The sequence below is a fragment of the Hyla sarda genome, chromosome 6, assembly GCF_029499605.1.
Source record: "Hyla sarda isolate aHylSar1 chromosome 6, aHylSar1.hap1, whole genome shotgun sequence".
Lineage (NCBI taxonomy): Eukaryota > Metazoa > Chordata > Amphibia > Anura > Hylidae > Hyla > Hyla sarda.
Window position 1 is genome coordinate 36,480,712 of NC_079194.1, and position 16,945 is coordinate 36,497,656.

Genomic DNA, 16,945 nt, shown 5'->3' on the forward strand with positions numbered 1-16,945 from the left:
ATTTAAATAAATAATAACTAGAGATGAGCGAACTTACAGTAAATTTGATTCGTCACAAACTTCTCGGCTCGGCAGTTGATGACTTTTCCTGCGTAAATTAGTTCAGCTTTCAGGTGCTCCGGTGGGCTGGAAAAGGTGGATACAGTCCTAGGAAAGAGTCTCCTAGGACTGTATCCACCTTTTCCAGCCCACCGGAGCACCTGAAAGCTGAACTAATTTACGCAGGAAAAGCCATCAACTGCCGAGCCGAGAAGTTCGTGACGAATCGAATTTACTGTAAGTTCGCTCATCTCTAATAATAATAAATAATAATAATGTTTTCCACCGGAGTACCCCTTTAAGGAAGCAGCTGTTCATAGGGCCTTACAGTAGCAGTACGGTTATTGTGGGCTTTCAGGTTGGTTTTAAAAGTCTTGATGGTGGGTAAGAGCCAGATGTGTTGGGGAAGAGTGCCAGTGTATGGAGGAAGCACAGAGGTCTTGGACAGTTGTGTAAGGTTCGGACAAGGGGAGAGAACTGGCAGAGGTCGAGAGGATCGGAGATTACATGAGGGGTTATCCAGGATGAGAAAAACTGCACCACCCCTTTCCTCAGGTTGGGTGTGGTATCGTAACTCAGTTCCATTAAAGGGGTACTACGTCCCTAAGACATCTTATCCCCTATCCAAAGGATAGGGGATAAGATGTCTGACCGCGGGGGTCCTGCCGCTGGGGACCCCCGCAATCTTGCATTCAGCACCCACCTCGGGGAGCAGCACGCTGCACTGCCAACTCAGAATCTGCCGCGTGACGGGGCCGGAGTATCGTGACGTCACGACTCCACCCCGAGCCCACTATGCAAGTCTATGGGAGGGGGCGCGACGTGGTCGTCACACAGCAGATTCTGAGCTGGCAGTGCGGCGCGCAGCTCCCCGAGGTGGGTGCTGAATGCAAGATTGCGGCGGGACCCCCGCGGTCAGACATCTTATCCTTTGGCTGGGGGATAAGATGTCTTAGGACCGGAGTACCCCCTTTAAAGTGAGTAGAGCCAGGTTGTAATACCACACTCAAGCTGAGGACAGGAGTGGTGCTGTGTTTTTTATGAAGCAATAGGTTGTTTTTCGATTCCTGGATATCTTCTTTAACATCAACATTGCAAGGGCCGGACCAAAGGTGAATAGATAACAAGGAGGCCCAGCACTCACCAAAGTTGCATGTCAAGGAGTATATTAGAGATGAGCGAACTTACAGTAAATTCGATTCGTCACAAACTTCTCAGCTCGGCAGTTGATGACTTTTCCTGCATAAATTAGTTCAGCTTTCCGGTGCTCCGGTGGGCTGGAAAAGGTGGATACAGTCCTCAGAGACTCTTTCCTACGAATGTACCCACCTTTTCCAGCCCACCGGAGCACCTGAAAGCTCATCTCTAGAGTATATATATATATATATCAGGACACGTTTTGGCGGTATGCCTTCCTCTGCTGACAGCGTCCTGATATATACTCTGACATGTGAATAAAACTATCACTCTTTGCTACAACTTTGGCGAGTGCTGGGCCCCCTTGTTATCTATTAGCGCTTTCCTGCCTCGCACATCACCACAGAAGTGGCGACCATTACCTCCGGACAGAGACTGTTATGTTTATTTCACATAAACTGTGGTCATTTCTGTAATCACATTAATGCTGCTTCTTATTTTACAAAACTAACGGCTCTACATAAATCAACAGTTTTTAAAGGAGTTCTGTAGGGAAAGATAACTTATCCCCTATACTGGTGTTTCCCAATCAGGGTGCCTCCAGCTGTTGCAAAACTACAACTCCCAGTTCGGTACAATGTATCAGGTCGCTGGTGTGGGAGATGATGTGGGCAGCATGCTCGGATCTGCTCTCCCTATAGCAGTGTTTTCCTACCAAGGTGCCTCCAGCTGTTGCAAAACTACAACTCCCAGCATGACCCGGACAGCCTTTGGCTGTCCGGGCATGCTGGGAGTTGTAGTTTTGCAAAAGCAGGAGGCACCCTGGTTTGGAAACACTGCACAGGTTGCAATACTACAACTCCCATCATGTCCTGACAGCCTTCAGTTTTAATCCCATGCAGAGAGTTGTAGTTTTGCAACAGCTGGAGGCACCCCGGTTGGGAAACACTGCCCTATTCAAAGGAGGGTGGGGGGACACGCCCCCTCCATGTATCCCATACAGCATGCATAGGCAACCTTTAGCACTGCAGATGTTTTGGACTACATCTCCCATGATGCTTTGGCATTTTGGCTGTAAAGAGCATCATGGGGGATGTAGTCCAAACCATCTGCAGTGCCGAAAGTTGCCTATGCCTGCCATAAAGATAAAAGGAGGGCACATGTCGGGCCGTGGCTTCCTGCGGGGATCGGAACGGCCGCTTTTGGCAGACTGCCGGGGGGCCCTGTTCAGGAGATGTCGGGGTCCCAGCGGTCGCACCCACCTACGATCTATAACTTATGCCCTATTCTTTGGATAGGGGATACATTATCTTTCACTGCGCTTCTCCTTTAAAGTCTACAGCCAATCCCCCCTCCTCCCCACCCATTTCCTCCGAACCACAAACATGAACAGAAGGAAAAAAGTTTAAAACAAGTAAATATTGCAATAACCTAAAAACCTTCATACGAATATTTTTTCTTGCCTCAGTGTAAAAACACCAAAAATGAGAAGGCACGTACTTGTACTTACCCCCCCGCACATCCCGGTTTGTCCAGCAGTTTTTCGACTTCCTTTCTCCCATGGTTCAACGTGATTTACCTAAAACAGGGAATTAGTGGAATTATTAGAATGTCTAATTTTATAAATGCATTTCATATTGTGGGAAAATAAAAATGCCCAATTATCCAAAGATATAAGTAATACCCCCCCCCCCCCCGTTTGGATGTAGCAGCAGTCGGGCAGGCACACAGCCGCCATACTATCTAATGGGAATGGCACCAATGGAGATCGACGAGTACAGCGCTCAACAATCTTCTTCAGTCCCGTACACGGGGAAGGGTGGAGCCGGGGAAGGGTGGAGCTACCATTGGTTAGACCCCCTGCTGATCTAGCAGTTATCACTGGAATGGATGGGCAATCCCCTGTCCAGGACAACTTTCTGTGATCAAGTTACTGTATATTCCAGGCTCCCAACCTGGTTGTCTGTACATTAAAGGGGTACTTCGGTGGAAAATTTTTTTTTTTTAATTTATTTATTTTTTAAATCAACTTTTTTTTAAAATCGTTTTTCCTCCTCGCCTTATAAAATCCATAACTTTTATATTTCCATCTACAGACCCATATAAGGGGTTGTTTTTTGCGTGACCAATTGTACTTTGTAATGAAACCTCATTTTACCATAAAATGTACGGCAAACCCCCAAAAATATTTTTTTTAGGGAACAAAATTTAAATGAAAACCACAAATTTGCACATTTTGGAGGGTTTCGTTTTCACACTGTACACTTTACGGTAAAAATGACGTGTGTTCTTTATTCTGTGGGTCAATACGATTAAAATGATACCCATGGCTAGATACTTTTATTTTTTTAAGCGGTACAAAAATATAAATCTAAAACTTTTTGTACAAAATCAGTAATCTAAAATTGCCCTATTTTGACCACCTATAACTTTTTCATTTTTCCGTATATATATATATATATATTTTTGCGCCGTCATCTGTACTTTTTATCAATACCACATTTGCATATATAAATTTTTTATAAAACATTTTTTGAATAAAAATGTGACAAAAAAAAAGCTACATTTTTTATGTTTACGCCGTTCACCTTATGGCATCGTTAACATTATATTTTAAGTTCGGACATTTACAAACGCGGCGATAACAAATATGTTTATTTAAAAAAAAATTACGCTTTTTGGGGTAAAATGGGAAAACTGACCATTTTCATTGGGGGAGGGGTTTTCCACTTTTTTATTTATTTATTTTTTACATTTTTCAACTTTTTTACACTTTTTATATCTATAGCAATCATTTGATTGCTAATACTGTTCAGTCCTATGCATAGGATATAGCCAATAATACTGATCAATTCTATCTCCTGCTCTGGTCTGCTCGATCTCAGAAGAGAGTAGGAGACGCTGGGAGACGGACGGAGGCAGGGGAATGGACCTCCGGCCGCCATTACAGATAATCGGATGGCTGCGGCAGCGCTGCAGGCGACCCCATCATCTACTTTAACATGCGCATTGCCGCATATGCCGTGATCTGTACTGATCACGGCATCTGAGGGGTTAATGGCGCACATTACTGGCTGGTCCCCGGCTGCTGTATGACGCGAGCACCGCTCCGAAGCTCGCGGTCATACACAGGACGTAAATGTACATCCCGGTGAGAGAAGTACCGCCAAACCAAGACGTACATTTACGTCCGTGGTCGTTAAGGGGTTAAATACGCCCCTTCCTGAATAAAATATAAAATTGCTCCTCCCCCCCATATGTCCGTACCAGGAACTGTCCGAAGCAGGAAAGGTTTGCTATGGGGATTTGCTCCTACTCTGGACAGTTCCTGACATGGACAGAGGTGTCAGCAGAGAGCACTGTGGTCAGACTGGAAAGAACGACACAACTTCCTCTGCATCACACAGCAGCTGATAAGTACTGGAAGGATTAAGATTTATTAATTTTTTTTTTTTTACATAGAAGCAATTTACAAATCTGTTTAACTTTCTGGCTTTCTCAAACTTTTCCCCACCGGAGTTCCCCTTTAAGCTGGAACACTGTGTTAATGAGAATAGATATTGCTGAATCATCTTTCGTGCACATATCATGGAGCAGAAAATCACTACAGAAGTGGTTGGTCCCAGGGCTTTGAGCATTTTTCGGGCATTGCCGGCACCCACAGGTGGGCCGAGCTGTCGAGCAGGTGCAGAAGGAAACCAAACATGGCAGCGCTTGTGTGTATGGGGGAAAAAAGGTGCAACCAGGACCTGACGCTGAACATTAAAGGACAAAACAACCAGGTCAGACTGTGAATGTTATGTCAGTATCTGCAGCACGTCGTATGCTTGGTGGTTACCCAACGTATGACACAGATGTACTACTTATTCCTCCCACGACAAGCAGATTACACAGTGTTCTTTAGAACCAGAAAAACAAGCTTTACGCACAGTACGGCAAATGTGACTGCACTGCCAAATAGATCTGCATGAAACAACGTTCTACCAAATGGGAGGGAATCACACAAGCACATTTAAAATGAGGATAAAGTAGGAAGAAACATCAGGTAGAACAGTGTTTCCCAACCAGGCTGCCTCTAGCTGCTGCAAAACTACAACTCCCAGCATGCCCGGACAGCCGGAGGCTGTCCGGGCATGCTGGGAGTTGTAGTTTTGCAACAGCTGGAGGTAGTCTGGATGGGAAACAAAGATAGAAAAATGATGGTGAAGGCTAGAGATGAGCGAACTCACAGTAAATTCGATTCGTCACGAACTTCTCGGCTCGGCAGTTGATGGCTTTTCTTGCGTAAATTAGTTCAGCCTTCAGGTGCTCCGGAAAAGGTGGATACAGTCCTAGGAAAGAGTCTCCTAGGACTGTATCCACCTTTTCCAGCCCACCGGAAAGCTGAACTAATTTACGTAGGAAAAGTCAGCAACTGCCGAGCCGAGAAGTTCGTGACGAATCGAATTTACTGTAAGTTCGCTCATCTCTAGTGAAGGCCGACCGTGACCCAAACAAAAGATACAGGGGGCATAGCACCATTTAAAGGGGTACTCCGGTGGAATTATTTTTTATCATTTTTTTTCATTTTTATCATTTTCTGGTGCCAGAAAGTTAAAAACAGATTTGTAAATTACTTCTATAAAAAAAAAAAAAAAAAAATAAATCTTAACCCTTCCAGTAACTGTTAGCTGCTGAATACTACAGAGGAAATTCTTTTCTTTTTGGAACACAGTGCTCTCTGCTGACATCATGACTAGAGATGAGCGAACTTACAGTAAATTCGATTCGTCACGAACTTCTCGGCTCGGCAGTTGATGACTTTTCCTGCATTAAAATGGTTCAGCTTTCCGGTGCTCCGGTGGGCTGGAAAAGGTGGATACAGTCCTAGGAAAGAGTCTCCTAGGACTGTATCCACCTTTTCCAGCCCACGGGAGCACCTGAAAGCTGAACTAATTTATGCAGGAAAAGTCATCAACTGCCGAGCCGAGAAGTTTGTGACAAATTGAATTTACTGTAAGTTCGCTCATCTCTAGTCATGACCACAGTGCTCTCTGCTGACATCTCTGTCCAGAGGAGGAGAAAATCCCCATAGCAAACATATGCCGCTCTGGACAGTTCCTAAAATGGACAGAGATGTCAGCAGAGAGCACGGTGCTCGTGATGTCAGCAGAGAGCTCGGTGTTCCAAAAAGAAAATAATTTCCTCTGTAGTATTCCGCAGCTAATAAGTACTGGAAGGATTAAGACTTTTTTGTTAATTGAAGTAATTTACAAATCTGTTTTAACTTTCTGGCACCAGTTGATTTAAAAAAATAAAATGAAAAAATAAAAGTTTTCCACCGGAGTATTCCTTTAAATGGTGCTATGCCCCCTGTATCTTTTGTTGGGGTCACAGTCGGCCTTCACCATCATTTTTCTATCTTTGCTTCCCAACCAGTGTGCCTCCAGCTGTTGCAAAACTACAACTCCCAGCATGCCCGGACAGCCGAAGGCTGTCCGGGCATGCTGGGAGTTGTAGTTTTGCAACAGCTGGAGGCACACTGGTTGGGAAACACTGTTCTACCTAATGTTTCTTACTCGTTTATCCTCATTTTAAACCTTGACTTCGCATGGGGTCCGTTAGTTTGGAGGAGTTGAGCGGAGAAAAATACGTCCTGGTCACAAGACACACAGCTGGGAGAGAATGCACTATGGGGACGTTCCTTAGTTCGGGGTCTAAATACTCCAACCCCGACCAATCAAAACTTCTGATGTGTGTTTGTCTTCATATATGTAAAACTATTTTATAACAGCGCCCACTGAATGGGAACATTCTTGTTGACATCCAGAGACTGAACTTGAACAGAGCTGAGCATCCGTTACATTGTACGCAGCCAATCCTGTGTAATGTGGTTGTGGTAAGATGAGGAAATCATGGCGGCCTTCTCCCAGATACAGCGGAAACAATACCAGACAACACGAACAGGTGCAGCACTGTCTCTATATCTTTTTCTAATCCTGGACAAATCTCTAAGGGCTTATTCTCGGGGCGCTCACTAAAACTCTTATCCATGGATACGGCAGAAATCTGGGCTGCTGCTCTAAGGACTGGAGAGAGATATAGATATAGATAGATAGATAGATATATATATATATAATGTCCTTTACCATTTTAAGTTGGTTTTTCACCAGTTTCCCCTCTTCAGTCTTCATCCCTAATTTTCAGGCGTTTGTGAGTGAGCTGTTAGGATGTCTTCCATACCCTGTACCTCTATAGCAGAACCTCTGAAGCACCAGCAGCATGGAGGACATCATACAGCAGGAGGTTCAATTAACATTAAGATTAAAGGGATACTACGCTGCCCTGATTCCGGAGCTCCGCTCCCCAGTGTCCGGAAGTTTATTGTTCCGAACGCTGTGTGCGGGCTTCCGTGTTCAGGGCCGCCCCTCGTGACGTCAAGCCCCCCTTCCCATAGACTTTCATTGAGGGGGCGGGCCTGATGTCACGAGGGGGAGGGCGCGACGTCACAAGGGGCGGCCCTGAACACGGAAGCCCGCACACAGCGTTCGGAACAATAAACTTCCAGACGCTGGGGAGCGGAGCTTCGGAAGCAGGGCAGCGGAGTACCCCTTTAAAGTGTACTTGTGATCTTAGTGCTCTACCTGTTATTAAGTCCCTGAGAGCCACCTTCATGGAGCACAGCTACTTCTTATTCTCTACATTTCAGTGGACATTGCTAGCGCAAAACTGTTTGCCAGTAGTACACACACACACACAGAGACTTCCTTTCCCTTACTTCTCTGGCTAATCACAGTTCTGTGCTATGCCATAATGTAGTGCTGGTGTAAGTGAACTACACAGGCTACACTGTGCTGGGGATGATTTACACAGTGCAGCCCTACAGATGGAACATTAAGGGAAGATGTGGCTACTGATGCCTTTGGTTTGCAACGTGCTATGTGAGCAAATATGAAGCAGTACAGCAAAGAAGGGGTTACACTAAGCTGCTACTGTTGTTGCTGATAAGAGGCTAAAGGGAGGGTGGGAGGAGAGATCACAGTTGACCTGAGCTTTATGGGTGGTGAGAGTTGAGAGGGAAGCCTTGATTTACCTTTCAGGCACAGTGTGGATCATCTACAGAAGGCAGACTGGCTCAGGTACACAACCAAGTGCTCAGGCTCACTCTCCCGCATATAGCACATGCAAAGCTCCACCACTTTCTGTACTCTGTCCCGTTTTAGAGACAGATTTTCAATAGCAAATAGACAGCACACTGAAGAAAAACACCCAGTGGCCCAGACTTTATAGCTGTTTTTTTTCTGGGGTAAAAGTAATTTTTGGTAAATAAAGCGATATACAAAAAAATAAAAATCAAGTAAGCTATCAGATAGGGAGAATTGTTTGAAATAACCATTTGAAGGGGTTTATCCAGGAAAAAAAGCTCTTTTATATATCAACTGGCTCCAGAAAGTTAAAGGGGTACTCCACTCCTAGACATCTTATCTAAAAGCATAGGGGATTAAATGTTTAATCAAAGCGATATCTGGCAGAGCACCCCAGCATTAACATTTAGGGTTCGGGTGGCTGTCATGCCCCCTTCTATCAGGGGGGGGGGGGGGTGACTGCTGTGGTTGCTCGTAATCTGCCACAGAGCGGAGTTCGCTTCGTGTAACGGATTACTGGGATGCCGGGCCAGAGATTGTAGGGATTACCGCTGCTGGGCCCTACCGCATTCATTCATCTTATCACCTACCCTTAGGGAAAAGATGTCTAGGGGTGGAGCACCCCTAATAAAAAGGATTATCCGGGAGATATTTTTTTAAATTAGGGCAAGTGGTAAATCAAAATATATCCTTACCTTACTTGATCCCCTCCTTCCACTAGTATCACAGAGCTCCGGTCCCTGCTGAGTGGCGCTTCTGTGTTTGGAGACTTGATACCATAGTTCTGCTCAACCAATGGCTGAGACAAGACACTGTTACAGACCGGCTGAGTGGGCCTACGATATCACATCCCCTAAACCTGAAAGCACCACGCAGCAGGGACCAGAGCTCTGATTTTGGCAGTGACCGGACGCAGGAATAGAAGTATTTTTTTTTACCACCTCTCTGATCTAAAGTAAAAAAAAAAAATTATTTCCCTGTTTAATGTATATAGCAGGAAAAAGATCAAAAGACATTAATGGGAGGCTGTGATGGCAGCGCAACATGGACATCTATGACACAGACTACTGCATATGTCACAAGAACGGATGCCATTGCATTAGACTGAAGAAGCAGCACTTATGTGGTAGCGGTGATATTACAGTTCGAAGCAGATGGAGACCCCCTCATCAGACACTGCATTCGTTTAAAGGAAACATCATTGAAAGGTCACCACAAACACATTTAATGAATGCCATACAACGTGATCGGTCGCTGCAGTTTACGTAACTCCCATTAAAGTCAATGCTTCGCTTGCTTTAGGCTTTTCCAACCACTGCAAACAGGCAGGAGGAGCCAGAAGCAAGTAGATGGGACAACTCCTTTAAAGGGGTACTCTGCCCCAGGCATCTTATCCCCTATCCAAAGTATAGGGGATAAGATGTCTGATCATGGCGGTCCCGCCGCTGGGGACCCCGGGGATCGCCGCTGCGGCACCCCACCATCATTACAGCACAGAGCGAGTTCGCTCTGTGCGTAATGACGGGCGATACATGGGCCGGAGCAGCGTGACGTCATCGCTCCGCCCCTCATGACATCACGGCCTGTCCCCTTAATGCAAGTCTATGGCAGGGGGGCGTGACGACCGACACGCCCCCTTCCCATAGGCTTGTATTGACGGGGGCGGACCGTGACGTCACGAGGGGCGGAGCCATGACGTCACGCTGCTTCGGCCCCTGTATCGCCAGTCATTAAGCACAGAGCGAACTCGCTCTGTGCAGTAATGATAGCGGGGTGCTGCAGCGGAGATCCCCAGGGTCCCCAGCAGCGGGACCCCGGCAATCTGACATCTTATGCCCTATCCTTTGGATAGGGGATAAGATGTCTAGGGGCGGAGTACCCTTTTAAAGGGGTACTCTGCCGGAAAACATCTTATCCCCTATCCAAAGGATAATGTGTCTAATCGCGGGGTCCCGCAATCTCCGCAGCGGCACCCCAGTCGTCCGATGCATGAAGCCTCGCCCCCTTCATTCACTTCTAAAGAGGAGGTGCCGCGGCTACGTACTAACCATTACGCCCCCTCCCATAGACATGAATGGAGGGGGCTTGGCACGACGTCACGAACATGGGAGATCCAAGCTTTCGTGTTCTAGACGCAACCACTGCCGGCCCGGAGATCACAGGGGTCCATTTGGATAGGGGATAAAAAGTTTTCCGGCAGAGCACCCCTTGAAGAGGTACAGCATCTGCTGCAGATTTAAAGTTGAAGGTTTCAATGTAAACTCATTGACTGAACACAGCATCAAATCTGTAGCAGATCCTGTACGTGTGAATACGTACGGCTGATTTCTCAACCCGAAATCTCTGCAGCGAATCACAGCTCCTTCTCTCTCGCTGAGAACCACGCCAGAGTAAATGTATTCTAGGGGGGACATTTACACGTGAGCATTATGCTGCATGTTTTACTACCCACTGAAGTCAAAACCAGCTACAGAAAACTGCAGCAAAATACGCACGTGTGAACGTATCCTAAAGATACAAAGTTTTTCTTATTACCACTTGGGACCCCCCAAAACACTAAGGAATACGGTGTCCATTTTAAGAGAGTCAGGCGTACCTCTGTCCTCCTTCAGGCAAAACAGCGCACCGCCTCCTCCCTCGGACCAATCTCCGTCAGGCGTCAGCCGCAACTCCCTCCTCCTGCCTTTGTCATCCTAAAGTCTCTCATCCAAAACTCTGTCCTCCCTCAGACGAAAAACCTTCCTGCCATGCAGTAGAGCAGAGTCAGTGTCGGCTCTCTGCTATATGGGTTTCTGCTGTACATGCTATTCAATGCCGGATCTGCTATACAGTTCTGTGCAGTGTCGGCTCCGCCATGCGTCTGAGGGAGAATCGTCTGAGGCATGATGGTGTTTAGGATGACCAAGTTGTGGCTGAAGGAGGACAGCGATTGGTGTGAGGGAGGAGGCGGGACGCCATTTAGCCTGAGGGAGGACGGAGTTGCGGCTGATGACTGAAGGCGATTAGTCCGAGGGAGGAGGCAGGACCCCTGACGGAGGTACGGCTGACGACGTCCTAAAATGGACACCGTAAAGGAAAGATTTATCAAAACCTGTGCAGAGGAAAATGCTCCCAGTTTCCCATAGCAACCAATCAGATCGCTTCTTTCATTTTTCAGAGGCCAGGTTAAAAATGGAAGAAGCGATCTGATTGGTTGGGCAACTGGGCAGCTTTTCCTCTGCACAGGTTTTGATAACTCTCCCTCTAAGGTTGCGTTCACACAGTAATTCAAAAGGAATTTACTCGAGTAATTCCTCTTGAATTCTCCACTTAGAAATAATTAAATAAATATATATAACATCTGTTTTGCCATTGACTTCAATGTAATTTTACTCTGCACTGTTCACACTGCGTAAATTCCACTCGCAGCTAGAAGAGAGAACATGTTCATTCTTCTTACGAAATATGTGAGCATTAGTCCATTGAAGTCAATGGAAAAAAATAAATAAAAAAGGGAAATTCCAATTGTGGTAGTTCCGCACAAATTTAGCGCAAAAAAAAAAACCTGCGTAAATTCCTCGGCTAATTTTTACATGAGGATTCCTCTCCTATTCCACACTGTGAACACACTCTAACCGATGCTTTGAAGGGACATGTATGGTCCATAGCAGAGTTGAGCAAACTTACAGTAAACTGGCTCTATGCGTTTGTTGGTATTGTGACTAGAGATGAGCGAACTTAAGAGTAAATTCGATTCGTCATGAACTTCTCGGCTCGGCAGTTGATTACTTATCCTGCATAAATTAGTTCAGCTTTCAGGTGCTCCGGTGGGCTGGAAAAGGTGGATACAGTCCTAGGAGACTCTTTCCTAGGACTGTATCCACCTTTTCCAACCCACCGGAGCACCTGAAAGCTGAACTAATTTACGCAGGAAAAGTCATCAACTGCCGAGCCGAGAAGTTCGTGACTAATCGAATTTACTGTAAGTTCGCTCATCTCTAATTGTGACTCGTAGCGAACCTCGCTGCTCGCCGGTTGATGACATTAATATGCATAAACTAGTTCAGCTTTCCAAGGGCTCCGGTCACCTGGAAAAGGTGGACGCAGTCCTAGAAGACCCAAGTCTGTCATCCCAAACTTTTCCAGGCAACCAGAGCCCTTGAAAAGCTGAACTAATTTATGCAGATTAAAGTAGTCAACGGCCGAGCAGCGAGGTTCGCTACGAGTCACAATGCCAACAAACGAGAGACCAGGCACTGCCTGCGTGGATAATATATATATATATATATATATATATATATATATATATATATATATATATATTTTAATTTATTATATCCATGCAGGCAGTGCCTGGTCTCTCGTTTGTTGGTATTGTGACTCGTAGCGAACCTCGCTGCTCGGCCGTTGACTACTTTAAAGGGTACCTCTCATCAAAAAAACTTTTGATATATTATAGATTAATGTATGCAGAATAACTTCACAATTGCATGTTATTAAATAATATGCTTCTTTCTACTTAATTTTCCACTTTGAAGAAATGACCACTAGGGGTCTCCCTACCAGTCCTGGCAGCAAGCATTTCAGACTCATGCTGGAGTCCTAAACACTACGAGCTGCCAGTCTGCTTTGTTCACAAAGGAGAACACTCAGAGCTGCCAGCCTGCTTTGTTCACAGCCTGTTTGGCTGTGAACAAAGCAGGCTGGCAGCTCTGAGTGTTTAGGACTCCAGCATGAGTCAGAAATGCTTGCTGACAGGACTGATCGGGAAAAATACAATAGAAAGAAGCAGATTTTTCATTAACATGCTATTGGAAAGTTATTCAACATTCATTCATCTAAAATATATCAAAAGTTTATTTGATGAGAGGTACCCTTTAATCTGCATAAATTAGTCCTTAGCAGACCAGGAACAGTAGGGAGTGCTACAAGTAAATAGATGAATGTAGTATAAACGACAATGGGAGAAGGAAACAGAGCACACACACACCTTATAAATCCCGCTGCACCAATTTATTTCAAGTTCATCTGGAACATAGTTAGGACATCACCCCGAATTCCGCGCAGAGCTGGACGGCAGGAGCGTTCACCCGGACGACAGCCACTGTTTCACGCCATTTGGCGTTCCATCAGGCCCCCCAGGTGATCATCCAGATGAACGTGACCCACCCGTAATCATAGGCAGCTGCTATTTATCCAGATAGTAGCGCTTGTGTATATATTAAATTGTGAAATAAATTGATGCAGCAGGATTTATTATCAGGTGTGTTCTCCGTTTCCTTCTACCATTTTCGCTACGAGTCAATTAAAGGGGTTATCCAGGAAAACTTTTTTTTATATATATATATATATATATATATATATATATATATATATATATATATATATATATATATATATATATATATATATATATATATATCTTATCAACTGGCTCCAGAAAGTTAAACAGATTTGTAAATTACTTCTATTAAAAAAATCTTAATCCTTTCAGTACTTATGAGCTTCTGAAGTTAAGGTTGTTCTTATCTATCTAAGTCCTCTCTGATGACACGTGTCTCGGGAAACATCCAGTTTAGAAGCAAACCCCCGTAGCAAACCTCTTCTAAACTGTGCGGTTCCCGAGACACGTGTCATCAGAGATGATTTAGACAGAAAAGAACAACCTAAACTTCAGAAGCTCATAAGTACTGAAAGGATTAAGATTTTTTTTAATAGAAGTCATTTACAAATCTGTTTAACTTTCTGGAGCCAGTTGATATATATATAAAAAAGTTTTTTCCTGGATAACCCCTTTAACTGTAAATTCGCTCAACTCCTTTAGCCTCCCATCTTACATAAAAAGGAGAGTATAGTAGTCGTACAACAGCCAGAGGGCCGCAGGTTGCCTTATATCCTTTGTGTGTGTCGCCTATGCTGCTGGAAGTACAGGGAGCGCAGTACTGAGCATGGGAAGTCTCTGTTCACATCTGGTCCTATTGGGATTAAGACTGAAGGCTGTCAGGACATGGGAGGTGTAGTATTGCAACATGTGTAGGGTTTCCCAACAAGGGTGCCTCCAGCTGTTGCAAAACTACAACTCCCAGCATGCCCGGACAGCCGAAGGCTGTCCGGGCATGCTGGGAGTTGTAGTTTTGCAACAGCTGGAGTCACCCTGGTAGGAAAACACTGCTATAAGGAAAGCATATCCGAGCATGCTGCCCACAGCCATCTCCCACACCGCCCGCCTGATACATTGTACCGAACTCCTCACCTTAAAATAGATCTCGTCCACCACCTCATGGTAGGTCTTCAGCTCATACAGCTGCACCTTGAAATATGGAGAGGACAAGATGTTGGTCAGAATCATGGGGTTCAGGTTCATAGTCTTTTCATTGCCCCACAGCGGCAGCACATTCCCGGGCTTCCCAGAGGGGGCAGATTTGTTCCCACCACCACCTGTCTGAGTAGGTTGCGGGGTCCCCCCGAGGGCCGCCGCGTTGTTATTCGCCATATGTAACCGGAGGGGGAAAAAAAATATGGCGGCTGCCTCACCGGACAGCGGGAAGTGACGTCACGTAGGGAAAAAAAAAAGAAAAGAAAAAAAATAAGAGGAAGAAAGGCGGTGAAAGAGACCCGGTCTAAAGAACCAATCAGCTCGCTCGATGTTGCGGGCCAATCACAACGCTCATATTTGGCGCCCAATCAGCGGTCGCACAGAGAGCAATCAACCAATCAGGGCGAGCTGTGCTGAACCCGTGAGCTTTGAGTTTTCTTATTTTTTTCTTTTTCTTTTGAGCAACCGAATCTTTATTGAGACGGAAACACGGACAGCGAACACTGTAAGTCGGCGGGGAATTAGGATTCATATAATGGAAGTCAATGGATATGTATTTGTGTTCTCGTGTTATATTGTTATTATAATGCTACAACTAGGATATTGGTAGAACATTTCGGGTGTTTATGTTTTTGAGCTTTTGGCCTCAGAGCTGACACATTTATTTATTTAAAAAAAAACATTTTTGTGAGTAAATTTAGGATACGGTAACACCTTTTTCATTTTTGCGTTTTCGTTCCTTATAACGCTTTCACCTACAGATCCATATAAGAGCTTGTTTTTTTTTTTTGTGCCACAGATTGTACTTTGTTATGACATCGCTTATTTTTACCACAAAATCTTCGGAGAAATAAAAAAAAAAGTATTTGTGGAGGGGAAATGTTCTTAAAAAAAGACATTTTGTAACTTTTAGAGGCTTCTGTACCTACGTAGGGCACTTTATGGTAAAAATGACGCATTGGCCGTCATTTATCATTGTAGGTGTAAGTGAAGCATTTATCATTGTAGGTGTAAGTGAAGCATTTTTCATTGTAGTGTAAGTGAAGCATTTATCATTGTAGGTGTAAGTGAAGCATTTATCATTGTAGGTGTAAGTGAAGCATTTATCATTGTAGGTGTAAGTGAAGCATTTATCATTGTAGGTGTAAGTGAAGCATTTATCATTGTAGTGTAAGTGAAGCATTTATCATTGTAGGTGTAAGTGAAGCATTTATCATTGTAGGTGTAAGTGAAGCATTTATCATTGTAGTGTAAGTGAAGCATTTATCATTGTAGGTGTAAGTGAAGCATTTATCATTGTAGGTGTAAGTGAAGCATTTATCATTGTAGGTGTAAGTGAAGCATTTTTTTGGTCTGGTAATGTGTAGGAGCACCAAATGTATTAAATTTCACTCTTCACATGCACCAAAAAGCTAAGCTAAGTCTGGGCTGGTGTAGTTTTAGAGACTTTTCAGTGGCTTTGCGCCTTTTCACAAAAAGGCGCAGTTAATAAAACCCGTCCATATCATGTGTATGGCCGAAATCAATGGATTGCAACTCAAAATCAGCAGAAATGTGTAAACCAAAAGGCGCAAGTAAACCCTGCTTGCGCCTTTTTTGTGTCTTTTCTAGACAAAAAAAAAACCAATCTAAAGACAATGATAAATGTCGGCCATTATCTCTATTCTGCAGGTCCATACAGTTACAGCGATCACCAATTTATCTTGTTTTGTTTAACTTTTTGTGTATACAACAGTGAGTATGCTTAAAGGAGTAGTGCAGTGAAACATAACTTATCCCCTATCCAAAGGAAAGGGGATAAGTTATAGATTGCAGGGGGTTCAACCCTTAGGAAGGAAGCCAAGTCCATCATGCTCCCATTATGTATGGGATACATGGAGGGGGGCGTGTTGGCCGCCGCTCCGTTCGGGGTTGGCACGCCCCCTTTCAGCAGACTGCCGAGACCCCGTTCAGGAGATCGCGAGATCTATAACTTATCTCTATCCACCTCCATTAACCACCCAAATACCACCAACAGCAAATGAAAGCCAAATCACAAAGAAATATTAAGAGAAATTAAATAAAATCCCCATGTTCTTTTTTATGTATTTTTTCTTTGAAACATTTGTTTATATATATATATTTTTTTTATACTTTTTTTAAATAATTTTTTTTAAACAGGGGGTTACAAAAAAAAAAAAAGTGGGGGTGGGGGGAACTCCTGCTGGACGCAGTCAGGTAAGAGGGAGAGGAGGGGGCAAACAGGGGCTTATATCCCCTACCCAAAAAACCACCCCTTCCTGTTCTGAACCCAACGCACGATTAACCCCTAAATCACTACTGGGGGCACTGCTGCATGTTACAGGGGGTG

At 44.6% G+C, this 16,945-nt stretch overlaps 2 protein-coding genes across 3 annotated transcripts in view; one reads left to right on the forward strand and one right to left on the reverse strand.

The window, feature by feature from the left end:
• Positions 1 to 14,913, reverse strand: part of PRPF38B (pre-mRNA processing factor 38B) — a 25,186-nt gene extending 10,273 nt beyond the window's left edge. Inside the window, exons 1-2 of the mRNA XM_056523515.1 lie at positions 14,533 to 14,913; positions 2,687 to 2,755 (exon numbers count right to left, since the gene is read on the reverse strand). Coding sequence (XP_056379490.1) covers positions 2,687 to 2,755; positions 14,533 to 14,772 — 309 coding nt within the window. The 5' untranslated portion in view covers positions 14,773 to 14,913. The remainder of the gene's footprint in view (positions 1 to 2,686; positions 2,756 to 14,532) is intronic.
• Positions 11,040 to 16,945, forward strand: part of HENMT1 (HEN methyltransferase 1) — a 49,051-nt gene continuing 43,145 nt past the window's right edge. Inside the window, exon 1 of one of the 2 annotated variants that reach the window (XM_056523517.1) lies at positions 11,040 to 11,337. The gene's annotated coding sequence lies outside the window, so the exon portion shown is untranslated. Of the gene's footprint in view, positions 11,338 to 14,983; positions 15,101 to 16,945 lie in introns of those variants that run through there. The other variant, XM_056523516.1, reaches the window with a different exon arrangement.